This window comes from Dermochelys coriacea, chromosome 7 (assembly GCF_009764565.3).
Source record: "Dermochelys coriacea isolate rDerCor1 chromosome 7, rDerCor1.pri.v4, whole genome shotgun sequence".
NCBI lineage: Eukaryota > Metazoa > Chordata > Testudines > Dermochelyidae > Dermochelys > Dermochelys coriacea.
Window position 1 is genome coordinate 24,177,007 of NC_050074.1, and position 27,488 is coordinate 24,204,494.

Sequence of the window (27,488 nt, forward strand, 5' to 3'; positions counted from 1 at the left end):
TCATTAAATAAGCCTCACTGCCCCTGTGAGATACTCAAGATATTATCTAGGAGTCACTTCACCTACCACTGAAATGCTGTCACCTCTGCATTGCAACACAACAGCTGATTAATACTTCTTTACAAATTAAGACAGGCAGTGATGAACTAACCCAGATGAAACAAACTACCCAGTGAACAAAAAAAAGAGGTATAGCAGTCATCAGTTGTGTTACTACAAAGAAAACCAAATGAGACTGAAGCGTCCAGAGAGGCCATTTCACTTTCTGATTGGTGAGGGCATAAGTGAGCTGGAGACTCAGCTGTACCCATTCTAGAAGGCATTCCAACTTCTATCTACCTACTGTAGGTACTTATGTGGCCCCCGTTCCCATAGTGTCCAAGTGCACTACAAACATCTTATAACATCCCAGGGAGACAGAGCAGTATTATTATCCCAGTTTCACACATGGAGAACTGAAGCACAGAGAGACTAGTGGTATCTGTGGCAGAGCAGGGAACTAAATCCCAGTCTTCTGAGTCCCAGGCTAGTGCCCTCACCACCAGACCATCCTTCCTTCCTTTCTTTACAGGTTGCCTGAGCAAAATCCATTAAGGGCAGTGGTAAGGGCATTTCCAGTGCAACGGGTGTCCCAGGCCTATGCTGCAGGGGAAAGACAACTACTTTTAAGAAATTAGATTAGGCAAGAAAGGAATTTAGGCTCTGTTAGTGTGGGACCCTCCAAATGTAGCTCCCACAGACCTCGTCAGTAGCCAGCATCACATTAATTGTTACATTCACGCCAAACAGTCTTCCTAGTGTCTGAGGAGAAGGGAGACAAAGGGCTGTGCACAGCCTCACTCTGAAATGTTCTGAAGCAAGTTAACCTAGGAGAAGAAGTGGGAAGAAAGAATTCTTCCAGGAGGGGAGCCTTGAAAGGCTATATCGCACAGAGTAGTGAAGAGAAACAGTACTCGGTGCTATGGGATGCTGTGTTCACTTACCAGCTATAGTAAATGGCTTGTACATGGGGCAGAGGGTGTGGGGAATACAGTATGGGTTATTTGAGGGGAATGGCAATCTACGAGGACAAGCTGCTTACCTGCTGTGGGGTCCTCTTCAGGCAGCGCCACCAGCGTGTAGCAGATACCAGGCTGGTTATACAGTAGGCTTTTAGCAGGTATGTAGCCAATGACCTCATACCCCTCTGTCGGCTCCATCTGTACCGTGACATTCTCCAGGATCTGATCATTCAGTGTATTTGTACAATCAAACTACACAGGGAAAGAAAGGGAAGCAACAGCTTGAAGCCATTAATGATGGACATAATAGGAGATAGTGATTCAGGCAGAGGACTTGCTCAGTATGAATTTTAACACCGATCCCCTTTTGCAATATCTGCTACCTAAATACAAACTCTGTGCTACTGGATGTCGACTTGTGTAGTCAAAGGACCTTCCTGTGAAGGTTTATTTAGACATATATCACAGAGAAGCTGGCATGTCTACTTTTTCAAATGAGAAGTTAAAAACCCAAATGGATGCAGAAACCTCTGTAAACATTTAATAGGAAAAGAAATTTAAAATAAATAAAGACACACTGGCCCAGTGGCTCAATCTTAGCCTTCTGCCTGAGAGGAATCAGAGGGTAGTTCACCTCTTTCAGTACAGTATTGTGTCTTAGTGTTTTGTGCAGGGCAGTTTTAAATGTCTCCAGAAAGACAGCTTTCCATCACTTCCCCAGGGAAAATATTCTAAGGTCTTCACTATAAGGAAGGTTAGATTGACATATATATAGCCTACATTTTCCTTCCTCAATTTAATACAAGTGCAGTATCTCAGAGTTGAGTTGGAGGTGGCCCTTCTAATGGCTAGAGCAGAGGAGGGGGAAATCAGGACACTTGGCTTCTATTTAGGCTTTGCCACTGACTCATTATGTGACCTCAGGCAAGTCACTTCACCTTTCTGTGTGTTTACGTGAGTGTAAAATGGATGTAGATAATGCATGTGTGTCTCTGTAAAGACTTTTGAGAGCCTCTGTAAAAGAAGTTAGGTAAGCATAAAATATGCATACTCTTCATAAACTAACTAGCTGCAAAACTCCTCATGCCCTGGGCCACTTGGAGTCTCAGATGTCCAGGTGAAAAGTTGCACATGCATCATAAAGAATGCCTCAGACATAGCGGGAGCACGCTGGGGGCATAGCCAAGCAATACAGAGGGAGTATATATATTATTCATGACTTAAATGAATATAAGTCTTCTCTCCTCTTGACCTGTCTTTCTATTGTAACCTTCTCACACTGTCAAATTAAGGAAGCTCCACCCTTTCTTGACCCTGACTCTGAGGCCTCTGGTTGAGGAACATTTCCCTCCCAACCCATAAACAAAGTAGCCCTCCACAGTCCACATACTCACTATGAATGAGAACAGCACCACCTTGTGACTGTGTACATGCTTTAGATCAGAGGTGGGCAAACTATGGCCACATCTGACCCGCGGGACCATCCTGCCCAGCCCAAGCTCCCTGACGGGGAAGCTAACCCCCGGCCCCTCCCCTGCAGCCATGCCGCCACACAGGCAGCGGGGCTGTGTGCTCCTGCAGCGCAGAGCAGCAGCATTTCTAGCTCTAGCTGGGCGGCGCGGCTGCCAGACATGCTGCTCTGAGCAGCATGGTAAGGAGATGGGTAAGAGGCACAGGGTCCCGGGGAGCAGTCAGGGGACAGGGGGCGGTTGGATGGGGCAGAGGTTCTGCGGGGGGAGCAGGGGACAGGGAATGGGGGGGTTACATGAAGGGGGTCCCAGGAGGGGGCAGTCATGGGACAAGGAGCGGGGGGGGGGGGGGAGTTGCATGGGGGGGGCAGATAGGGAGCAGGGGCCAGGCTGTTTGGGGAGGCACAGCCTTCCCTACCCGGCCCTCCATACAGTTTCATACCCTAGTGTGGCCCTTGGGCCAAAAAGTTTGCCCACCCCTGCTTTAGATGTACAATATGCACACATGCTTAGGTTAAATTCAGATTACTTGGGCCCAGAGTATGGAAGAAGCGGTCTCAATATCTCTGCTACATATTGTGAACTAAACAAGACACACCACTGGGAAGAAACAGCCCAATGGGTAATTAACAATTAGGAGATTATTTTTACAACCCTGTAGCAGCAGCCTACACACCTGGAACACCATGTGGTTGACAAATGTATGCTTGGTGCAACGGATCACATACTCAGTCTCAGATTCTGTAAGAGGCACAGGCTCTGGAGAGGACTTGAAGAGCGGGCCCAGCCCTTTGAACTCTGGGATAGCTGCCAGTTGCTCTAAAACAGAGTTAACAGAAAGAAACTTTTCTTTTTCCGAACTCCCAGGTGTCAGATAGCAGGTCTCATTCGGAGGCTCTAAGAAGCACCTGTTAAGTCACCTGAAAGTGTTTTAGCAAAGAGCTACCAGCAACTAAATATATTAATTAGGGCATTAAAATCTAGCAACAAATTCTTTCTTTGGACATGCCAGCCATTCACCTAAGTAGAAGCCAGACACAAGCATGCCCTGAAAGTAGAGCTGGATCCCAAATATCATATGAGTGAAAGTGCCCAGAACAGAGAGAGATTTCAAAGCTCAATTAACTCCTGCTCATCTCTGTAATAAATCACTGATCCAATACTGTGCACAGGGATAGATTCAGAGTGAATGTGACCACTCTGACAGGAGCAGTGAAGGGCCCCAAACCTGGTCCCAAGGTGTGCATGAGCAGGGGGAACATGAAAGAAAGCAAAACACCCCACACATACAGGAATTAGGGGCTTAGATCAGCCAATCTCCCGGGCCTGGTATTGATCGGTTATTGAGTGCAAACATTCACCATTCCTGCTGCATTTATAACCTGCAAAATCAGAAGTACTGTTGGCCCTTCAAGTTTGGAATCCCCTCCAGATGAGGAACATAGGAATTGCCATATTGCTTACATGTAGTGGTGCATCTAATCCCATATCCTATCAGTGGCTAGTATCAGAAACTTCAGCAGATATGCAAGAAAAACTGCTGTGGGCACTTGTGAGATAACCTGCCCTCAGGAGAAGATCCCCTAACTATAACGCCACTTGTTAGAAGTTGGCTTGAAGCACAACGATCTATTTCCCTTTCATGAGAGTCAACTCAGATGGTGAAAGGCTACAGGATTTAGGCAGGCCCAACAAATCACATGACTGCTATATCCGTACCTCTTCCCCCTACACCGGGTTAATGAGAGGTGCCCCACGTTCTGCTTACCTTGGAATATTTCTTGCCTTGTTGCTGCCACTTTCTCTGGCTGTTTGACCACAGTGATAGGAATACTTTCTGCAGGGATAGAAGCAAAACAGGACAGAGAAATGAATTGAGAAGATCACTAGCTCACATGCAGAAAACATCTTGATAGGAACTCCTACAGAATATGAAGGAAGCCCATTTTTTGTCTTGCTACAGACTCCATTACTCTCACCCCAAGTAATGCATCCTATTGTACTCAAAGTCCTAACCTTCACTTCCAAAATAGCTTTGGAACAACAGTAGCTTCAGTGAGGATTATGAGCGATTACTATTATTAGCAGGAGGATTACAACAGAATCCTAATCTGGGAGCAACTGAATTTACCAGCATGGACTTCACAGAAAATAAACACCCCAAAATTCAAACAAGATGGATCTTAACAATTCATAGCATCACACAAGCTGGAAAGAAAGACGCCCATGAGGTCCCATCCAGTCCATCTCCTGAGGGGATGTTGGAAGCAATCAGCTTTAATATTGAAGAGGACTGCCCCTGTTATTCCATGGGTACCTGTTCTTTGTTCTGTGATGAGAGCAGTTGCCAAAGGAACAGATTTCAGGTCAAAGGGTTTCTCAGAGGGTTCCAGGGTATACTGCTGCAGCGCCCTTTCCAGGCCAGGGATGGATACTGTCAAGCCTGAGGAAAGAAGAGAGATCACTGAAATCAAAGCAAACACCAACTTTGTGAGCCATTGAGTCAGAGTCCAACTAAAATCTCCATCTCTGCTCTTCTTAATTGGCTAGTGCTGTAGAAAGCATAAGTACCCAGTGTTCATGCACTGGACACACTGAATCCAGTATTTCTGAAAATACTATGAGGACATTTATGCAAATGATTATCATCCCCAGAGCAAACCTGTAAACTGCAAACATCTGGAATGCATTTGACAATTCTACTGTAACCACATTCCTCAGGGCCTGAATCTGGGTCTCTGATGCCCAGCCATCACTGCACTACAGCCTGAGAAGTCAGCCACCCTACGGCATTCATATGAGCAGATTTGGAAAGGATAGCTGAAATGCATGTGTCCTTCACATCAAGAGGTAACCTACCAAATGTCTTTACCTGCCCTTACCATTCATGCAATTACTGGACAATCGACAGATTTATGACAGTCTGAAGGATGTTCAAGCTCCCTGGAACCAGTCTGTTCCCTAGGGACCTTGGGTAAAAAAAATGCAGCTTTATTCTGAAAAGCCTCCACATTACCATTCAGGATGTAGCCAGCATTGAGAGCTTTCTGCTTCTGCTCCAGGACATTTAGGTAGAACGTGGCTCTGTCTCTCACTTCATTATCATCATCCATGACGCACCTGAAGGCGAGCCAAAACCCAGCTGTGAGCACTGTGAATGTATGCAGAGAACTGATCTACCTTGGTGGTGGCCTAAAGAGACTGAAAATATGAACTGTAGAATAGAGTTAGTTGTGGTACTGGTGATCATACTAATATGGCAATAAATAAATAGATAGTTCACCTCCTTCTGACAGCCCTTCTGGGCTTCTCAGATTAATTTTGTGGCACTGAATGCAACAGCAATATTAGAACCTGCCATGGGAGGCAGTGTTCTATATACCCGATAGTGGCTCTAGGACTCTGTACCCAAAATACTGTGCCAGTCCAGAGGTCTCATTATGTTCTCTCAAGTGGGTCAGGAGCTCCAATACGTCAAGAAAATCCCAGGTTTGTCCAAACATTTAAATTCTTAGGAAGAATCTCTGAAATGTCTGCTGGGACAGAGGGCAGACTATGTAGCTCACCTTTTCAATAACACTAAGATGCTGGGTAACACATCCTCATTCTGGGCTCCAAATTTAGCCAGAGCACTTACTGCACCTGTAACAACAGCAAGGAAAACAGGATCAGCTGGCAAAGTTAGCAACTGGAAGTTCCCTCTGTTTTGTGATCTCATTTTAATGCAACAGTTTTAGAGACAAAAGACAAAACTAACAGCAAAAATTTTTTTAAAGTTAATCAGAAGCAGGAAGCCTTCCAAACAATCAGACAATACAAATTACTCAAGATAGTTAAGTCCAAAGCAGACTGTGAAGAGTTACAAAGGGATCTCACAAAACTGGGTGAGGGCAACAAAATGGCAGATGAAATTCAATGGTGATAAATGCAAAGTAATGCACATTGGAAATCATAATATCAACTATACATACAAAATTATGGGATCTAAATTAGCTGTTATCACTCAGGAAAGATCTTGGAGTAATCATGGATAGTTCTCTGAAAACATCTGCTCAGTGTGCAGCAGCAATAAAAAAAGTTAATGTTATTATCTATCCCTTTCCTAATGGCTCATAAGAGAGAAAATATCATAATGCCACTATATAAATCCATGCTACGCCCACACCTTGAATACTGCGTGCAGTTCTGGTCTATCCATCTCAGAAAAGATGCATTAGAATTAGAAAAAGTATAGAGAAGAGCAACAAAAATGACTCTGTGAGAAGAGATTAAAAACATTAAGACTGTTCAGCTTGCAAAAGAGTTGACTGAGGAGGGACATGATCGAGGTCTATAAAATCATGAACGATGTAGAGAAAGCGAACAGGGAAGCGTTATTTACCCCTTCATGCAACACAAGAACCGGTGGTCATCCAATGAAATTAACAGGCAGCAGGTTTAACAAACATAAGGAAGTAGTTCTTCACACAATGCACAAACAACCTGTTCCCAGGGGATGTTGTATAAGCCAAAAGTATAACAGGGTTAAAAAAAGAATTAGATAAGTTCATAGAGGATAGGTCTATCAAATGGTTATTAACCAAGATGCTCAGGGATGCAACCCCATGCTTTGGGTGTCTCTAAGCCCCTAACTACTAGAAGCTGGGACTGGGATGGATCACTCGATAAACTGCCCTGTTCTATTCACTCCCGCTGAAGCATCTGGCACCAGCCTCTGTTGTAAGACAGGATACTGAGCTAGATGGACCATTGCTCTGACCCACTGTGGCCATTCTTACGTAGAACACACAGCCAGGCATAGTGCAGCAAAGTGCTGGCAAATCTTCCTCCACCCATCTCAACCAAAACATCAAAACCTGCCCACTGTATATTCCTCTACATGGAGACCAGCACTCCTGCTAAGGGATGTTGAAGTTTTCTTACTATGGACAAAGGGGTATTAGGGACTAAGCCAAGTGCCAAATTGTATTTGAACTCATTCCACAGAAGGTAAAAAGCAAGTGGATTAGCCCACTGAGATCCCTTTACTTGAAGTTCAGTCACAGAAATTTACTCAACCTTGAAGGACATGTATCTTTCTAGGCCTGCACCTTACCTGCACGGACCTCCTCATGCTCCAAGACGACCCTGTTGTAGATGAAGCGAATGTATTTTGAAGGGTTATTGGTCTTGGGCCCTTCCTGCCCCAGCAGGTGGAGGATACGGGTGGCCAGGACAGTGAACTCGCAGTCCTCAATGAACTCACACAGGTGAGACAGGCCAGTTTCTTTGCTCTCCGAGTTTTCCTCAATGATGCTGATGATGCAGTCCACAATGGCTCGCTTGTACTCAAAACCGCCCTATGCAGCAAAGGCCAGTGAGAAAATTCAAAGGAGGCCAGAAGTTCTAACTGGGAACATTAACCAGCCAGGGAGGGATTTAGTTAGAAAGAGACATCCTCGACCGCTGACTTTTAACCTGTGTTTGAAAGGAACTGGGTAGCAACACTGCCCCACTCTGTTAGGTCTGCTCAGTGCACTGGGCCATTCCAGCTACGTCCATGGGTGTACTGCATCTCAAAAAAATTGCACTGACAGAACCATATTGGGTCAAGCTCTTATAAACAGGACAGGAATTGGAAGCACATCACAGCCCTTAGTTTTTCAATGAGACTTGGGAGTTACTTCTGTGCTTACTTAGGAGCTGCTAATATTCAAGGTCTCTGTGCAGCTCACTCCAAACAGAGAACAATTACAAACACTCCAATTAAAAAGCAAGCCTTAAAGAAGGGGCTGCAGCTGAAGGGTTTACATCCCTTTTAAGAAAGGCCCATTTTGAGCCTCTCTGCTGGTAGAATCATTACATAAAACAACCATATGGGGGAAAAAATAATCCCTCTTCCCACACCAGACAACCAAGTATGAATCACAAAGGCAATACATTAGGTATCAAATCAACCACTGCAGGGCCAGTCAAATACAAAACATTAGGGTGGGAAGATGAAAGATCAGTATCTCCCCTGGCATACCCTGCAACTAGCTACTAAATACACATAAGATTACCTTCAGATATTGCTTACTCATGTTCATTCTGAATAATGGGGGATTAAACAGAGTGATGGCCTCTTATAATTTACATGCATAATTGTGGGTGCTCTGAATATATTAGGAGCTACATTGGATGAAAGAGCCATAAAATTGAGTGGCCTGAACTCTGAAACCATATTTCAAAATTATACCAGCCACAATCTGCACAAATGGAATATTCTATTTTCAAAGTACAAGATAAGAGGTCTTGGTATGATCCAAAATGGGAAGTTTTAATAGGCAGAACATGATATCATAACTGACGATGTTAATGCCAGCTGGGTAGCAGGCATACGTGGAGTCCTGAGTGCTATAGGAGATTATTTAGAAAGGGTTTCAGAAAATCTCTAACAGTGCCTTTATGAAATTCTGTATCTGAAGGCACACAGAGAATGGCTTCAGGTATGATCCCTCATTGCAACAGCAGGGGGAGCAGAACTAAAATAGTTTTAGGTCATCTGATAATGGATTTTTGACACAAGACAAGGCTTTTTAGAATGTAATGTCAAAATACAATGGGCAACAACAGAACTGGTTCAATATTATGCAGACATGTAATGCCAGTGGATCTCCTGTTACATGCATTTGCTTTGAAAGTTAATAAAGCCCAGCAGCAGAATCCCACTCATGCTTCAAATCCGATCATGGAAACATATTGATAAATAGTTTTTTATGTCACTTTGCAGATAATCATGACATATCAAGCTGGCCATTTCTACTAACCATGCTTACATTGGGATTGCAAGCTTTTCACCTGCTACATAACACTTGCTATATGGCACTTAATATGACAGGGCCTCATTCTGAAGGGGACCTCTAGGTGCTACTGCAATACAAATAAACACCACCACCACAAAGTAGCTGGCCAGTAGCCTTACCTCTTCCCGGAGCATAGTGAAGAGGAAATTCATGAGGACTGCATGCTTACGTGGGTACTTCTGACACAAGGCACTGATAGCCTGCACCACCACGACCTGACCAGGTTTAGAAACAGTGCATTTAACAAGGAAAATTCTGTCTTATTTCAATTTCTTTTTTTCTCCCCTCCACATGAATTTTAAGCTGGACTGAGAAGCCCAGGAGACCACAGCTCTCCCTTCATCTACAAGATGGGTAGCATGCACTGGAGAAGCAGCCATAGGGATGAGAGGGGACTCCTCTCTCCATGCACTAGTCAGTCCCTGGAGAAGGCTGGTAATAGGGCCCATTGGAATAGGGATTTAATTACTATGGGTAGTCTCCAGAACAGAGCTTACTAATGGTGGCAAGTTATAGAGACTGTGGGATACTTTGGGGATAGGTCAATACCATCATCCCCTTGCACTCATGTCTCCAGCAGATCTGAAGTCCAGTCTCTGGAAGTGAAAGAGTCGTGTAACCTGACCCAGATTTCAGAAGGCAAGTGTACACAGAGAAAGACATAGGCCCAGTACAGTTCTCACTGGGGGACACCTTCCATACCTTGAACTCATCTGAGATTTCTGACATGAAGGAGGAGATCTGCTTCATGAGCCGGTCAATGCTGCTCTCACTACCCGTTTTCAGCAGCGTGGTGATAGCCAGCGTAGCGATGCTGCGGTTGGAATCGGTCACTAGGTTCTCCAGGTCCAGGTTACAGGCAGTCACAGCAGATGGGTGCTTCATGGCAACCTAGTGAGGAGAAACAATGGCATTCACTGACTACATGGAAAGGGCCCAGCTGACAGAACCAAATGCTATACAGACCTTATATAGCACTCAAGCCTGTCTACCAAACCAAATATAACAGGTTCTAAGAAGCCATCCCAGATAAATAACTCACCTGAGGGCAAAGTTATCAGCTCTGTTCTACCAAAGAAATATGCCACCCTGCTGAAAGACAGACATTGGTAGCATGGCCTTTAAATGCTGTGTGTCCATTTTCCCGCTCTCCATTTATTAAGGCTCAGGCTCTATCCATTGTCACACATGAAGCCAGAAGTCCCTGCAGGGGCTCTGAACTTCAGTTCTCCATGGACCTTAGCTCTGCAGAGTCTTTGGAGGCAGGCTCAGACCAGCCACTACACAGACTCTGTAGCTCTTCCCTTTGGAATTGAAGGGAGCAAAGTAAAGTAAAAGCACTCCCAGCTATCTTCGAGACACCACCGATTTCCTGAGGAAACTACAGTCCATTGATGATCTTCCTAAAAACACCATCCTAGCCACTATGGATGTAGAAGCCCTCTACACCAACATTCCACACAAAGATGGACTACAAGCCGTCAGGAACAGTATCCCCGATACTGTCACGGCTAACCTGGTGGCAGAACTTTGTGACTTTGTCCTGACCCATAACTATTTCACATTTGGTGACAATGTATACCTTCAAATCAGCGGCACTGCGATGGGTACCCGCATGGCCCCACAGTATGCCAACATTTTTATGGCTGACTTAGAACAACGCTTCCTCAGCTCTCGTCCCCTAATGCCCCTACTCTACTTGCGCTACATTGATGACATCTTCATCATCTGGACCCATGGAAAAGAAGCTCTTGAGGAATTCCACCATGATTTTAACAATTTCCATCCCACCATCAACCTCAGCCTGGACCAGTCCACACAAGAGATCCACTTCCTGGACACTACAGTGCTAATAAGCGATGGTCACATAAACACCACCCTATATCGGAAACCTACTGACCGCTATTCCTACCTACATGCCTCTAGCTTTCATCCAGATCATACCACTCGATCCATTGTCTACAGCCAAGCGCTACGATATAACCTCATTTGCTCCAACCCCTCAGACAGAGACAAACACCTACAAGATCTCTATCATGCATTCCTACAACTACAATACCCACCTGCTGAAGTGAAGAAACAGATTGACAGGGCCCAAAGAATACCCAGAAGTCACCTACTACAGGACAGGCCCAACAAAGAAAACAACAGAACGCCACTAGCCATCACCTTCAGCCCCCAACTAAAACCTCTCCAACGCATCATCAAGGATCTACAACCTATCCTGAAGGACGAGCCATCGCTCTCTCAGATCTTGGGAGACAGACCAGTCCTTGCTTACAGACAGCCCCCCAATCTGAAGCAAATACTCACCAGCAACCACACACCACACAACAGAACCACTAACCCAGGAACCTATCCTTGCAACAAAGCCTGTTGCCAACTCTGTCCACACATCTATTCAGGGGATACCATCATAGGGCCTAATCACATCAGCCACACTATCAGAGGCTCGTTCACCTGCGCATCTACCAATGTGATATATGCCATCATGTGCCAGCAATGCGCCTCTGCCATGTACATTGGCCAAACTGGACAGTCTCTACGTAAAAGAATGAATGGACACAAATCAGACGTCAAGAATTATAACATTCAAAAACCAGTTGGAGAACACTTCAATCTCTCTGGTCACTCGATCACAGACCTAAGAGTGGCTATACTTCAACAAAAAAGCTTCAAAAACAGACTCCAACGAGAGACTGCTGAATTGGAATTAATTTGCAAACTGGATACAATTAACTTAGGCTTGAATAGAGAGACTGGGAATGGATGAGTCATTACACAAAGTAAAACTATTTCCCCATGGTATTTCTCCCTCCCACCCCACCCCCCACTGTTCCTCTGATATTCTTGTTAACTGCTGGAATTAGCCTACCTGCTTGTCACCATGAAAGGTTTTCCTCCTTCCCCCCCCTGCTGTTGGTGATGACTTATCTTAAGTGATCACTCTCCTTACAGTGTGTATGATAAACCCATTGTTTCATGTTCTCTGTGTGTGTGTATATAAAAATCTCCCCTCTGTTTTTTCCACCAAATGCATCCGATGAAGTGAGCTGTAGCTCACGAAAGCTTATGCTCTAATAAATTTGTTAGTCTCTAAGGTGCCACAAGTACTCCTTTTCTTTTTGCGAATACAGACTAACACGGCTGCTACTCTGAAACAAGTAAAGGCTATGAAAGGCTGCTCCAGCCATTGCACTAGAACAAAAGTTGCTATGAGGATGGGGTGAGGAGGAGTGTAAGGATTTGGTCCCAGTCGCTTAAGAAGGAGCTGCTTCATTCTAAGGAGAGACTTGGAGGCGTTGAGGGAAATGCAGTACTGCACAACACCTGAGATTCACTGTCACTAGAGACCACTAGTCAGTGTGATTTGTTTTCCTTGTCTGACGTGTTCCTGGATGTTTTTATTTTGCACAGAAAGCAACGAAATAGAAACTCTGGTTTCCTGATTTCTAAATACTTGGGAACTGTGTGTGGGATAGGAAGGGTGGAGGGTAAGAGTGATAGAAATCAAATCTTTACATAGCCTGGCCCCCTTTTTCTTCTCTGGACCCTGAACCTGGGGGGGTCTGGTTCACCATCCAGGGGAAGTGAAAGATATTCAAACTCCTAGAACACTGAATCTTACCTTGTTGAGGGTGCGAACAGCTGCATATCTAAGAGCTGCTTTTGGGGAGCTGCAGAACAACTGTAACACTGAAACAGCATCAAATGTAGACATTTAGAAATCAATGAACCAGAAGCGCCCCATACCCCGCTCAAAAGATTCTGATTCACTGTAAGAGCAACAGTGAGCAGGAAATAATTGGAAGCTCCCTGGATTTACTCTCTCAGAAACATAGGGACCCATGGAAGGTTAGCTAGTCCAGTGGTTTTCAACGTGTGGTCCGCGGACACCTGGGGGCCCCACAGACAACGCCGAAGGGGTCTGCGAAAGGTTGTCTTTACCATAGAACAGTGGTTTTCCACATGTGATCCACGGACTATGTCTAAGATTTCCAAAGGGGATCATGTTTCCATTTGAAATTGAAAACCACTGAGCTAGTCCATCTCCCTCCATTCCTTAACATCACTAAAAGGTGTTCATCAACCATGATTTGGAAATTTCTATCTTCCCATTGAACCTTTATTTCGACTGCTACTTAAACCCATTTTTTCTTGTTACAATTTAAATCCCATTCCATTCCATGTGTTGTTGACCAACAAAGAACACGGTTATTGCAGATGCAGATCTCCTACACACACCTTCCCCAGAGCCCAAATGAACCACCTCAGTGAGCATCTGAACTGCATGGGGCTGGGAAGCTAGAGCCCCCAGTTGCTTCAGAATCCAGATCTCCCACAGAGCTGCTGGCATGTCATAAGGCAAAAGGATTTTTGTTTTTGTTGCTAATTACAATGAGACTGCATTGTAGAGACATAGACCCTAGAACAATCCACACTGAATGCAGCAGGCAAACACTTTCTAACATCAGCAAAGATATATATATAGGCAATAATGACATCTCAACAAGCTTGAGTACTGATAAAGGCCTTACATCACAGGGTAGTCAGCAAATGTAATTGTCATAGGCCCACAATCCCCCAGTTACACCCTTAAATAGCACTAGAATTACCAGACACGGCAGGTGCCAGCTCCTTGGCAGTGCAGCTAGGCAGGTTAACAATGGCAGAAGCAGCTTCATAGACCACCATCTCGTGTTTGTTTCTTAAGCAGTTCTCAATGAAATCAAACAAGGGGCTGTCATGGCTAGGAGACAAAGTCAAGAAATTAAAAGGAGCCTTAGGCACTGGGAGGACTGAATGGGCTGGCAGAGAAGGAATGGCTCTTGGAGCTACTAGAAGTTGCATTTTATGAAAAAGAAATATGACTGTAATCAGTCTGTGTTCAGCTAAGGCTCTGTAGTTGTCACTATGCTGCACTAATTTGCATTGCAAGGATAGAACTGAGACCATCCTACTCCAAAAGCATAGACCCCTTCCTGATGAACTAAAGGGGAATTTCCATTAGCTGTTAGACATATAGGGCTCATGACAATCAATAGTGCAGTTCTGGTGCTATCCAGCAGAGGGCAATGATACATACACATTAGCCGCTTAATTACAATAGGATATGGAAAATCAAATGGAAGATTTCAATGAAGTGTGAGAACCGTACACAAGGGGACAGCATAAACATGGAAGCAAAGTGCTAGATCACCAAACACCTGGATTAGACACATAGATTGTCTAGTTACAAAATAAAAGTGACAGGGAATCACCTCCCACTCCCTTTTCTGTGCTACTTTTTAACTATTAATAAAAGGAAAAGGGTTGCATCATGTTACATGTTATTTCTTAAAGGTTTAAACAAAACCAGATAACAGGACAAGCCTGTAAGAGGAGATTCCTCAGATCCCTCTTTGTAAGTGTTCCAATGTGGCAAAACAACTTCCTCACCTTCCAGCCTCTTCCTCCAACAATTTGCTGGCCACTCGGATCATCATGCAGTAGGCAAAGGGCGACTTCAGGCCATGACGCATGAACTTGCTGAGCATCTTGTTGACTGCCAGACGGTCATTCTTACGCACGTGGTAGAGTAAGCCGAGGGCATGATACTGCGCATATTAGCAAAGGAGAAAATAAAGGGATTCACAAACCACATGCTATGTTATTTATGCATTTACTCATCTATGGCCCAGAGATGTACAACTGAGCTTGGAGAATACCAAAACCCCTGATCTGCTCTATGATCTGCTGCATGCACCCCAGGGTTTCTTACCTGCACCATGATATTGTCACTGGAAGCTGCTTCCTGAGCTTCATTCACCCAGCGTTTTACCACGTCGAAGCTGGTCTTCAGCAGATGCTGTGGGCACAGAATAACCCACAAGAGCCCATCAAGGTCCAGGATAAACTAATATGAATCAGCAAATCACAAAAACAGCAACAACCCCCATCTTCTCCAGCTTGGGTTCTGGAGAGACAATGACACAGTCCTACCTTGTAGGGGTGTTGTGAGCACTATTCATCAACATTAGCACATGGAGGACAAAGGGAGAATCTTGATAATGATGGATTTATATTCCAATAATTCCCTGAGGCCCCAATCAGGATTGAAGCCCCACTGTGCTGGGTGACTAACACGCCCCCCACTCCCGCACACAAAGCCTCAGTCCCTGCCCAGAAGAGTTTGCCATCTAATTCCAATATTGTCTCAGTTAAGCAATTTCAAATCTACTTTACAGAAACACAAATCACCAGGCCAGAAGAGATTTCTGCTTTCCCCTGGCTCCAGTCTCACAGCTCTCATTAATGAGAGGAAGAAATATACACACCACAGTGGAGGACAGGCCCTGTGTCTGATGTCATGACACCTCCACAAAGCACCATGTAAGCTTCCTGCCAGAGTGACCACAAATGGGAGATTTCCTGGCAGCCAGGCTGTTCCTGCACAAATACTATGTCTCATCGGGTTCTGATCCAAGTCCAGTTTTAAACCCAAATTAATTTAAACCCAGTTTTAAACCCTGCAGACTGACATTCAGGGTAAATGCTATCCATGGGAGATGTGAGCATTACAAAAGAACATGGGTCAAAAAGCTAGTCCAGCATAAGTAGGCCCTGTAAGCTTCCTCCTCCTATCATGCCTATTTCCCAAATGGACCAATGCAGGCCCACAGGGGCTGTGACTCAGTGTTGTCAAGTGTGTCCTAATCAATCATACTTCATATTTAAAGAAAAAATTTCTATACTGAAAAGATGGCTCATATTTTAACATGTGAAAATACTGGAGAACGTGCTGTTCAGCTCCCAACACAGATATTGGTTTCCTGGTTTAAATGGCCCTCACACAAACCCCTGTAGGTGCATACGTACCAGTGACGACACCAGGGCAGAGCTGGACACACTGGGCACCTTGTCCACAATCGCCTGCTTGATGTAGCGCTCAATGGCCTGCAGCATGGTACTCTGCAGAGAGGGAAAATGAGAACCAACTCCTTTCAGAAGTTTACAAGGAAAGCTGACAAGACGGCAAGGGGGACAGAGAGAGGGGGAGAAAAAGGAAAAGCAAGGCCAGATATAGGATGCAAGGGCAGAGTTGGGAGGGCCAGGCATTCAGGACCAAGAAGATAAGGGCCCAGCAACATGCAATTGCCTGAGTGGCAGGTGGCACTTACATCAGTGATTTGGCAGAGTGCTCTCACAGCAGGGCCTCGGTAATTGTCGTCCTTCCCAGTCATATCTTTGGTCAAACTGTATAAACGTGAAGGAAGTTTTTTAGTATTGCGTATTTTACCCACTGGTGCTATAAAAAGCACACATGCAGCGTTGCACATACCAACCCATGGGCACTGGATTTCACAGCCAAAATCCACAACAGGAGGGTAAGAGGATATGACAATGCTGCCTTCAGCCTAGTCCTGCTCCGGTAGGGAAAGTTTGGTCACAAGAGGAATGACAGGAGCCCTTATGCCATTCAGATCACCTCAAGAGACCAAAACACCAATGCAGCTACTTAGAGTTAAAGGCTAGAGTAATGAAGCATCTGGACTCCTTTCCTGAACATCCTGCCCTTGCCCAAGGCAACAGGCTGTGTTTGGTGCAAAACTACATGTGGGGGAGGGGACTGACAGTCCCTATACATGCAGGCTGATTTCCAAATGCTGCATGGGGAGGATGTACCTTTGCAATTCCCATCAACTCTGTCATTGCTGTCTCCCACTGCAGCAGCCTCCTTTTAGGTCAGGATTTCCCATTGGGAAAGCAGTGGTCCCGAGATGACGTGTCAGACAAGGCTTGGGCCCAAGTAGTGGGGTACGTTAAGCAGCGCCCAATGAGGTTAGAACAATAGAAGTCACATGGCCAAATCCCTGCCTACCTATTTGGCAACGTATCCCCCAGAGAACACTTCAAGACCCTGAGAAACGTCAAAGGGCTCAGACAGAAAAGCAAGAGTTAAAAAATAGCCCTTTACAAAAGAAGGTGGTCAGATACGATGGTGTGGGCACAGCATGGGAATCCAGAGAGACAAACCAAACATACAAGGGCCTGGCATATGGCATTTGCTACACTGTCAGTTCACATATATTGTCAGGATTTCAGTGCCTATATTTCAATGGCCCCCTTTAAACAAGAGCATTTCCTCAGCTTCATACCTCCCTTTAGGGATCATAGCTATCTCTAGATGGCCTAGAGAAGAGAAGACCTGTTGGAAGGAACATGCAAATAGCGGTGAAAGAAAGGGGACACCCCAGCAAGGACTCACCTACTGGTCACAATGATGACATCCTCAGAGATGGAGGACATCTCTTTGATGGTCAGGTAACACATCCTGCGAAGAGTCGGCTGGCAGGTAAAACAGGCAACACGAGCATTAGCTGGCAGCACACCAACCCTGGCAGGGTGGACAGAGTTGCCAACTCTCAAGATTTTATTGAAAATTTTTTTTTCATAGATACTAAGGTCAGAAGGGATTATTCTGATCATCTAGTCTGACCTCCTGCACAATGCAGGCCACAGAATCTCACCCACCCACTCCTACGAAAAACCTCACCTATGTCTGAGCTATTGAAGTCCTCAAATCGTGGTTTAAAGACTTCAAGGAGTAGAGAATCCTCCCTCAAGTGACCCGTGCCCCACGCTACAGAGGAGGGCGAAAAACCTCCAGGGCCTCTTCCAATCTGCCCTGGAGGAAAATTCCTTCCCGACCCCAGATATGGCGATCAGCTAAACCCTGAGCATATGGGCAAGATTCACCAGCCAGATACTACAGAAAATTCTTTCCTGGGTAACTCAGATCCCACCCATCTAATATCCCATCTCAGGGGATTAGGCCTATTTACCATGAATATTTAAAGATCAATTAATTACGAAAATCACATTATCCCATCATACCATCTCCTCCTTTAAATCCCAGCTCCTGGAGCCAAGCGATTGTGGGAATCTCAGCTTTCATTTAAAAAATAAAAATAAAAGGAAGGGTGAAATCCTGCCCCCGTTGAAGTCAATGGAAATTTTGTGCTTTGTGGTGCTCGTGGTTACAGAGAAAAGCTTGAAAGTGTGACCTGAGGGAACTCTCAAGGCTCAGAAACCAGAAGGCCAATAACAAGAACCAGACTTTTTTTAAAAAAATCATCAGATTTTTAAGCCAATTTCAGGATTTTGAGGCCTGACTCATGATTTTTGAACACACGTGACTGGAAATACTGGGTACTCTGCTGCTCATTGTACCCTGTAGGGAGTCACCAACAGAGTGTTTGCTGCAGGACTGCTCAGAACTGCAGCACCACTTTCTAGTAAGCTACTGGTGTGGTGCTAGTTCTTTGCCTCCTTCAGGTACTGCTATGGGCTGAGCTACCTCAGCAGGGAAGAAGGTCACTTTATCATGGGACACACAGCAAGGCAGACCATCATCTATTATATATTAGTACAGTGCTTAGCACAATGGGGCCCAAACTGGTCATAACTTCCAGGGACTCCCACAGTATAAATGTTAAATAATAAAGGCAGTTAAAATGGAAGAGCCCAGATGGATGGTGAAGCCTGATGAGTGTCTCTTATTCAGATGGTTTGGTTATGCAGATAGCACACATTTGGAAGAGCTGGGAACGAAGGGATGGTCAAGAAAGCCATTTTCACATGGTGACTCTCTGAATATTTTATGTGATAGCACTAGCCATTAAAAAGTTCATTTGCTTTTTATTTTTGAATGGGAAGGTTCCCAGCCAGGAAATGGAGTCACCTTTTCCCTTCAATATATTTGTCTGTAGGTTGTATTAGCATTAGCTAAAGTGCTATCTACCTTGATATGCAGCTTCAGAACCTTTGTGCAGGTTCTTGCTCTCTGTAGGAATCTCCCAAAGAAGCGCTTCTCTACACACAGACTTTATGGAAGTCAAAGCACACTATGGAACTTTTAATGTGCAGCAGCAGGGTCCACAGGGCAGTATGTGGCAAGCTAGTGTGCTCTAGATTCACACCCCATCTTGCCGCACACAAAGTCTTCATGTAGACAAGCCCCAAGTCACCAAAGAGCAACAGGGAAAAATGAGGCACTACTAAGATGTCAGTAACTAGAAACGGATGCACTTCATAATAATCATGTGCATGTGGGGGGCATGGATCAAGTGGTTCTACCCAGGGGAGAGTAGCTTGTCACATAAAGAGAGAGCTCAGGGCTGAATGTGAGGCTCTCACCAGCATCACATCCTGCTAGACAAATGTACACACAAAATGCATAAGTATAGGACATACATCATTGGACTGGAACAGCTTGGTCATGGCAAAAAAGGATTCTGTAGCTTCCATCACACCCAGGTGCTCCCCCTAGAATGGGCAAAATAGGGACAGAAATTCTTATTTACAAAAAAGCAGTTTTTGTACAGGTTAAAGGTTCCAGGATAACAGATATTTATCCACAGAACAGGTACAGCTTGAGTCATGACAAGGTGAGTTCCCCCCGCAGTGTGCCTCAACGCTGGCAGGGAGGAACCACTCCAATGCCCAACGATAGGGCCCTATCAAATTCACGGCTGTGAAAAGTGCATCATGGACCATGATATTTGGTCTCCCCCATGAAATCGGTATCGTATAGGGTAAAAGCACACAAAAGACCAGATTTCATGGGGGAAACCAGCATTTCTCAAACTGGGGTCCAGACCGAAAAAAGGACTGGGGGAGGTCGTTGCATGGTTATTGTGGGGGGCTCACGGTATTGCCACCCTTCCTACTGTGCTGCCTTCAGAGCTGGGTGGCCAGAGAATGGTGGCTGCTGGCCAGGCGCTCAGCTCTGAAGGCGGCGCCCCACCAGTAGCCAGACAGCAATATCATACCATACCACCCTTATGCGCTGCTGACTTCAGAGTTGGGTCAGGACCCTCCCCCCCCCCCCCCCCCCCGAGTTACAACAGTGTGAAATTTCAGATTTAAATATCTGAAATTTTGAAATTTACGATTTAAAAAATCCTATGACCCTGAAATTAGCCAAAATGGACCATGAATTTGGCAGGGCCCTACCCATCGGCACTAGAAATTGGCCTGCGTGACCCCCTGATGTGGCGCTGAAAGTGGTTTAATTGCTGGTGTAGGTGGAAGAAAACCTTACTCAGCGCTGTTACAGAAGCATCGCAACAACTGTCAGCGACAAGACAATGTCCTGAAGGATGAAAGGGAGTTCAGACTACATAGCCCATTCCATACTCCATCTCAGCTGAGATGGCTAATAAGGAGCCAGTTAGGTCCAGATTTTTTAAAGGAGTCAGGTACCTAAAGATGCAGATAAGACACTGAGTGTGATTTACAAAATCCCACTAGGCACCTACCTGCTTCTTTAGGTGCCTAAATACCAACCACTGCTATGTGGATACCTGACCACTAGGAATTGGATTTAGAACCAAGGTGGTCATCAAACAGCTATAAGACAGTAACTTCCAGTTGCTACCAATCTGTGCATTTGGTTTTTTAAATTGCCCATTCGATCACTCCAGTACTCTTTGCGCCTGGAGAAAGTGGTAACTTACTGGAACATTGTTTGTTTAAGTAACATTTCATAAGGCAGTAGTTAAAATTAGCAGGCAAGACTAGTTTATAAAAGAAAAATGTTTAAAATCTACAGAACTCCTAGCTCACGTTCTCTCCATTACCTGGTTTATGAGGTACAGAATCTTGGTGAGGATGTGAGCACATTTCCGAGGGTTTATGGGTGTCTCATTAAAAACCCGAGCCTAGAAACAAACAAAAGCATGAATAAGAGCCCAGAAGACAGTATCTGTGGTTTATCTAACACATTGTGTGAACTGAGCCACTGATGCAAGTTACAGACTGGATATTTTATTATTCTCTCAATGACTTCCGATCAGACTCTCTCAGTTTGGGACAAAAGAGATGCCCCCACCTTTCTAACAACCATCCCTACTAACTCACCATGGGATCTGAAAGCCACACTGTGATGATAAAGGTTCTATAGGCCAAATTTCAATCTCAGCTACACTCATGCAACCCCATTTTAAGAGGAACAATTCTGGTGCTGATGCACAAACTGGAATAGAATCCAGCTCCCTCTCTCAGAGCAGACTGTTTCTGCAGGGCTAACAAGAGCAAACTGTACTAAAAATGTTATTTCTATCATTGAAGTGAATAGATATAATTCTGAATTGCAAGGAGCAGGTCTGCGGACAAAAAAAAGAGGCCTTTAACAAAAAAAAAAAAAAAGTCATTTGTCAGAGCAGAACCACCCTTTAAAGGCAAAGACTGTTCAATAACCAACCACATCCTGTTTTTTAATTTCCCTATCCTATTAGAATTTTAGGGCACCCAAGGCAGATTCCCCCTTAGTAAGAAGGGTAAAATCTGGGAAAATCTATTCTTCCTACAGACAAAAATACATCCATTTACAGTTTACTAACTCTTTTCATTGTTATACAAACAGGATCCAATTGTGCCCCCTCCAAAAAAAAAAAAAAAATCAATGGGAACTTCTGCTTTACTATTTATTTCAATGCCAGCAGGACTGGGACAAAAGTGTAGTTAATTTCTAAAGAGCTCTAACTTCCTACCCCAGAGAGGAGACTGTACCACTGAGGATGTTCATAAAAGACATAGGATTTTTAGAATTTACCTCTTGCAACACTGCACTTTTCTCCAGGTGCTGGAATGGGTTGGAACTTCCACCTGTAAAATAAGATAATTAACAACGGTGATCCCAGGAATTGTGCTATGTGAAAAGACACTAGAAAGCCTCCCTTTTGATTATACCTTTTATACCTACAGCTTAAAATAGCTTAAACATGAACTCACTTTTCAGAGAATTATCCTAAAACATGAAGTGATTGTTGTTCTTCTTGGCATTACAAACTGGTCAACCTTATCCCCTCCTCAATGGGGGCTTCCTATAAGTTATCCCCACCTTGCAGCAATTATCTATCAGTTAAGGAAAACTACATGGGACTTTCTTCAGAGCTAATCAATGTTACTCCTAAATAGGCCAGATGAGGTTGCTGAATATAAAGAGCTCCCACTTTCAGTCCCCAGGTCTCAGAGCACTGCCACCTACGGGAGCAAATGATCAGGCCCAGAAATTAAACCCAGTGTAGCAACTGCCATACAAAACACTAAAACACCAGACTGTGCGAATCTGGAATACTTTATACTTTGCATTATAAAACAATCAGAGAATTCATCAGTAAACTATATTTTTGGCTATACAGCTAATTAAAAAACCCCAAGGCAGTGAACTGGAGAGCTTGGAAAAAGTGTATTTAATCATTCTGTTTAGTAGACTGCATGCTACCTTCTGATGAAAAACAGCAAAAAATGGGTCTGGAATGATCAGAAGGCAAGAACTACAATTATGATTAATATCTAGTCCTCATTAAGTGTTTATTAGTGAGCTGCAGCCTTTCATAAGCTGATAGCTATTGATAAGCAAATTTAATTAGTGCCTAACCTCAGTGCGGCCCACAGGCTTATACAGCTCATGAAACTTCACACTGCAGCCTATGGCCAGGTCACGTTTAATACAGATATGCTGCCTGGAAAGAATAGAACTCCTGGCATGCAATGATCTGGACTTGAAAAATCACATGCTGGGCTCTGTAGTCTTTGTAAGAATCATCCCTAAAGACAAGGTTCCTGCAGTGTTTGCCTGCAGCAATGGCTCCAAAATGCTCAAAGTAACATAAAATGCATTATTATAGGGATGATTCTTACAAAGACTACTGGTCCCAGTTTGTGATGTTTCAAGTTCAAATCATAACAGAGCATCGCATTCTGCTGATTCTTATGTAAATAAGATGCAGCAATTAGGCTCAGAATAAGTTACAAAGACAGTACCCTGTACCAAAGCTTGGACACTTACATGTTGGAGTGGGAAAAGAAGAATGAGAAGTGAGCAGGTTAGCAAAAAATTCCAGTGTGTACATGTGCACATATTCCAAAGAGGGATTTGAAAAAGCACTCCTGGTAATTTTACTGGCAACTACATACAACTAATTCTGCATCCTTACAGCCACTCTGACCTCCTCTATTTGTGATTCCAAAATCTGCCATTAACAACAACAATCACCATCAATTACTTCACCCTTCTCTAGCACCTTTCATCTAAGCATCTCAAAGCACTTTACATATTTTGATCTAAACAATTATCCCTATTTTAGAGATGGCGAAAACTGAGGCATAGAGAAGTTAAGGGCTACACTTTCAAACATGGCCTCTGTTTTTGGGTGACCAACTTGATACACTCAGAACTATTACATGTCTAAAGTTGGGCACCCAAAATTAGAGTCCACTTTTGAAAATATGTCCTTAAGTCACTTGACCAAGACTACATAAGAAGTCTGGGGAACACATTGGGATAGAACCCAAACACCCTGACTCCCAGCCCTAGGCGTGAATCACAAGAACATCTTTTTTGCGATTTCAGGATTCCACATAAAATATTAATCTACCGGGTCAGTAAATCAAGGGATGAGCTACTGCACTTAAGATTGTTCTATCCTGTACTCTTGCCATTTTCAATGTGCTCAGTTGAACATCACAACCATTAGCTTTTGGACTGTCACCTTGCGCATGTGTAGGTAACCTGAATGGAGGAAGAAGTGTGCAGGGATGCTAGAAATTTTCATTTAACATAGAAAAAGGGAAGGGGAAATGACCATAAAGAAGAAGAGCAAAATCATTTAGAAGGCCTTCGATGCTGTCCAAGTAGTAAAGATGGTTGGGTAAACGAGGGCTTCTGTTAATCAGTGGGAAGCAAGGTGAGGTGGTAGACCCAAGGCCAGAAAATAAAGGACCACATCTTCGACTGACCTCAAGTGTGTTTGCAAAGTTTGCATGGGCAACCAGATGCACTTACAAATGTTGTGGATGCAGTTAAGGAGACCTCCCTGAAAAGGTAGCCAAAAACAGATTCCCTCCTAAATGATTATACCTTACCAAGTGCTGAGATGCAGAAAAGATGCAGAGGAAGCCTGGGATAAAGCCGAAACCTGAGCAAAGGGTTTAACATACATTAAAATAAAAAAGTAAAGACATTCCTGGAAGCCACAGATATGCAGAGATACATCCCTGAGACCAATCTCTGAGATTATTTTAGAATTAAATTACTAATATTACAAAAGGAGCAAGTTATAATACATGAATGGCACAAAAGAAAAAAAGTTTCACATGAACTTGAAGAAGATACCATGAGGTACAAGCGAAAACTCAAACACCTATCTGGACAGGCCTTCTGTCCAGCACTGTCATATCCAGCACCGATTCTATGTGGATCATGCAGCAAATATGATACAGCCCTCTCCTTTTATCCAGACACTGCTCCTCTGTTAAAGAGCAGCAGATGGTGAAGCAAGCAATGAATGATTTGGCAGAGCTGCTCCAAAATACCTAGAAGCTGCACCTGTGCTGCTCAATACAATGTTTTGAAAGATCCTGCAACATATCTTTGAAGACAATATTTTAAAGTCACTTTGAGCATTTCAGAGTCACTGCTGCAGCAGTCATCTTGCTAAAAAGAGACAACATGTGTGACACAAACACTACTGGAGAGACTATAAGCCAGTTTCTAGGCTGCTTTAACACTTGATTTGACAATCAGGAGAATTTTTCTCATATACATGTTTCTGACTGTAAGTCATATATTAACATGCAGAACAGCTCAGGTTGCTGTGTTAAGTGAATGTAGTGCAGCTCCCTGGACTACTTCACCATCCTGCATTGGCATTGAAGAATGAGAGCCTAATAGAGTTTTTCCATTTCCAGATTCTATGGTCCAGTCTCCTATCCTGTGTGACACTCAAATACCATGTAAATGATATAGATCAAGTTTGCCCAATAATCATTTCCACAATGCTTACCCAACCCCACCTTTCTGTTTATATTGTGTTCATCTCCATGCCATCTGAGTTCCAACCCCAACTTTTGTATCAGTTCATCAATATTTTACTCTATGGCAATTATCAGGATAACAATATTTTACACTATGGCAAACACGGTCTCCTGAAAAAAAATCACCTACTTTTCATTTACATAAAACATCTTGAACAGCAACCTACATACACATAAAGCAAATGTAGCTCTAGGCAAAGACGCTGCCACTGAAAGGACACACAGGTTGCTTTATACACTTGCAGTTGGTATATCAGAATATCAGCCATATATTTTTAAAAGCTATCCACACATACGCCAGGTGGGCCAGTGACTGGTTTGGGCGACAAAGAGCCAGGAGCCAGGCTGTCATAAATATAAAGGGAAGGGTAAACACCTTTAAAATCCCTCCTGGCCAGAGGAAAAACTCTTTCACCTGTAAAGGGTTAAGAAGCTAGGATAACCTCGCTGGCACCTGACCAAAATGACCAATGAGGAGACAAGATACTTTCAAAGCTGAAGGGGGGGGGGGGGAAACGAAGGCTCTCTTTGTGTGATGCTTTTGTGGGGGACAAAACAGGAATGGAGTCTTAGAATTTAGTAAGTAATCTAGCTAGATATGCGTTAGATTATGATTTCTTTAAATGGCTGAGAAAATAATCTGTGCTGAATGGAATGGATATTCCTGTCTTTGTGTCTTTCTTGTAACTTAAGGTTTTGCCTAGAAGGATTCTCTAGGTTTTGAATCTGATCACCCTGTAAGGTATTTACCATCCTGATTTTACAGAGGTGATTCTTTTACTTTTTCTTCCATTAAAATTCTTCTTTTAAGAACCTGATTGATTTTTTATTCTTCTAAAGATCCAAGGGTTTGGCTCTGTGTTCACCTATGCAAATTGGTGAGGATTTTTATCAAGCCTTCCCCAGGAAAGGGAGTGTAGGGTTTGGGGAGGATTTTGGGGGGAAAGACTTTCCAAGCGGGCTCTTTCCCTGTTATATATCTGTTACCCACTTAGGGGTGGCAGCAATGAAGTCCAAGGGCAAAAAGTAAAATAGTTTGTACCTTGGGGACGTTTTAACCTAAGCTGGTAAAAATAAGCTGCGGGGGTTTTCATGCCGGTCCCCACAGCTGTACCCTGGAGTTCAGAGTGGGGAAGGAACCTTGACACAGGCAAAGGAGAGAAGAGGAGGCAGAGCATGAGGGGACGGGGTAGTTAGGTTTCAGAGTAGCAGCCGTGTTAGTCTGTATTCGCAAAAAGAAAAGGAGTACTTGTGGCACCTTAGAGACTAACAAATTGATTAGAGCATAAGCTTTCGTGAGCTACAGCTCACTTCAGCGGATGCATTTGGTGGAAAAAACAGAGGAGAGATTTATATACACACACAGAGAGAACATGAAACAACGGGGTAGTTAGGGTTTCTCTAGATGTCATTTCAGATGCATCCTGCTTAATCCCCGGCCCCTCACTGTGCAGCTGGCTTTGGGACATCACCGCAGTGCAATGGGTAAACCTGGACTCCTATAAATCCGTGGGGCGCAAGGTGAGGTGAGCAGGCCAGAAAATAAAGGACCCCACAACTTCACCTGGCTTCCTTAAGGGGGTCGGCAAAGTGGGCCTGGGGCAGCCGGAGCCCGGGGGGGCGTTGCGGGCGGAGTTAAGGAGGACGCCTGGAAAGGTCACTAGCCGGGGGCACCTCACAAGCCGAGACCCGGGGCAAAGGGCTGCGCGGACGCTGAAAGGCAGCGCGGGGCCGGGCACGGAGACCGGCTCGGGACGCGCGCTGGCCCCGGGGGAGGCGGGCAGCGGGTCCCATGTCGGCACAGCCCCCCCCCCGGGCCGGGCCCGTCACACACTCACCGGCCTCCTCATCCTTCTTGTCAAACTTCTTCAGCATCCTGCCCGGGGTGGGGGCGCGCGGGGGTCTCCAGCCCAGCACCTCCACTTCCGGCCGCGCCGCCGCTTCCTGCCAGCCTGTCACTGCGACAGCTCAGCCGGGGGGGGGGGGGCGCCGCGCACGCGCATTCCGGGCTGGAGGCTGGTCGGGCTGACGTGGCTGATGGCCCAAGGCCCGGCAAGGGGAGGAGGCGCTGGGCGCGGGGGGGCGGGGCAGTGACTGCGGGGTCTAGAGCTGGGGGGGGCCCAGAGCCTGGGGGCAGTGACGGGGGGCGGGGCAGTGGCTGAGGGGGGCCCAGAGCCTGGGGGCAGTGATGGGGGGCGGGGCAGTGGCTGAGGGGGGGGGCTCAGAGCCTGGGGGCAGTGACGGGGGTGGGGCAGTGACTGAGGGGGGCCCAGAGCCTGGGGGCAGTGATGGGGGGCGGGGCAGTGGCTGAGGGGGGGGGCTCAGAGCCT

At 44.9% G+C, this 27,488-nt stretch overlaps 1 protein-coding gene across 2 annotated transcripts in view; it reads right to left on the reverse strand.

Moving 5' to 3' along the window:
• Window positions 1-27,260, reverse strand: part of COPG1 (COPI coat complex subunit gamma 1) — a 33,727-nt gene extending 6,467 nt beyond the window's left edge. Inside the window, exons 1-20 of one of the 2 annotated variants that reach the window (XM_038409847.2) lie at window positions 26,997-27,260; window positions 21,893-21,945; window positions 20,919-20,999; window positions 19,531-19,602; window positions 17,543-17,622; window positions 16,455-16,530; window positions 16,153-16,245; window positions 15,056-15,142; window positions 14,734-14,891; window positions 13,911-14,044; window positions 12,923-12,990; window positions 9,997-10,185; window positions 9,414-9,509; window positions 7,566-7,809; window positions 6,037-6,112; window positions 5,487-5,590; window positions 4,788-4,913; window positions 4,239-4,307; window positions 3,147-3,289; window positions 1,082-1,253 (exon numbers count right to left, since the gene is read on the reverse strand). In XM_038409847.2, coding sequence (XP_038265775.1) covers window positions 1,082-1,253; window positions 3,147-3,289; window positions 4,239-4,307; window positions 4,788-4,913; window positions 5,487-5,590; window positions 6,037-6,112; window positions 7,566-7,809; window positions 9,414-9,509; window positions 9,997-10,185; window positions 12,923-12,990; window positions 13,911-14,044; window positions 14,734-14,891; window positions 15,056-15,142; window positions 16,153-16,245; window positions 16,455-16,530; window positions 17,543-17,622; window positions 19,531-19,602; window positions 20,919-20,999; window positions 21,893-21,945; window positions 26,997-27,033 — 2,158 coding nt within the window. In that variant the 5' untranslated portion in view covers window positions 27,034-27,260. Of the gene's footprint in view, window positions 1-1,081; window positions 1,254-3,146; window positions 3,290-4,238; window positions 4,308-4,787; window positions 4,914-5,486; window positions 5,591-6,036; window positions 6,113-7,565; window positions 7,810-9,413; window positions 9,510-9,996; window positions 10,186-12,922; window positions 12,991-13,910; window positions 14,045-14,733; window positions 14,892-15,055; window positions 15,143-16,152; window positions 16,246-16,454; window positions 16,531-17,542; window positions 17,672-19,530; window positions 19,603-20,918; window positions 21,000-21,892; window positions 21,946-26,996 lie in introns of those variants that run through there. The other variant, XM_038409848.2, reaches the window with a different exon arrangement.
• Window positions 27,261-27,488: the final 228 nt, after the last annotated feature.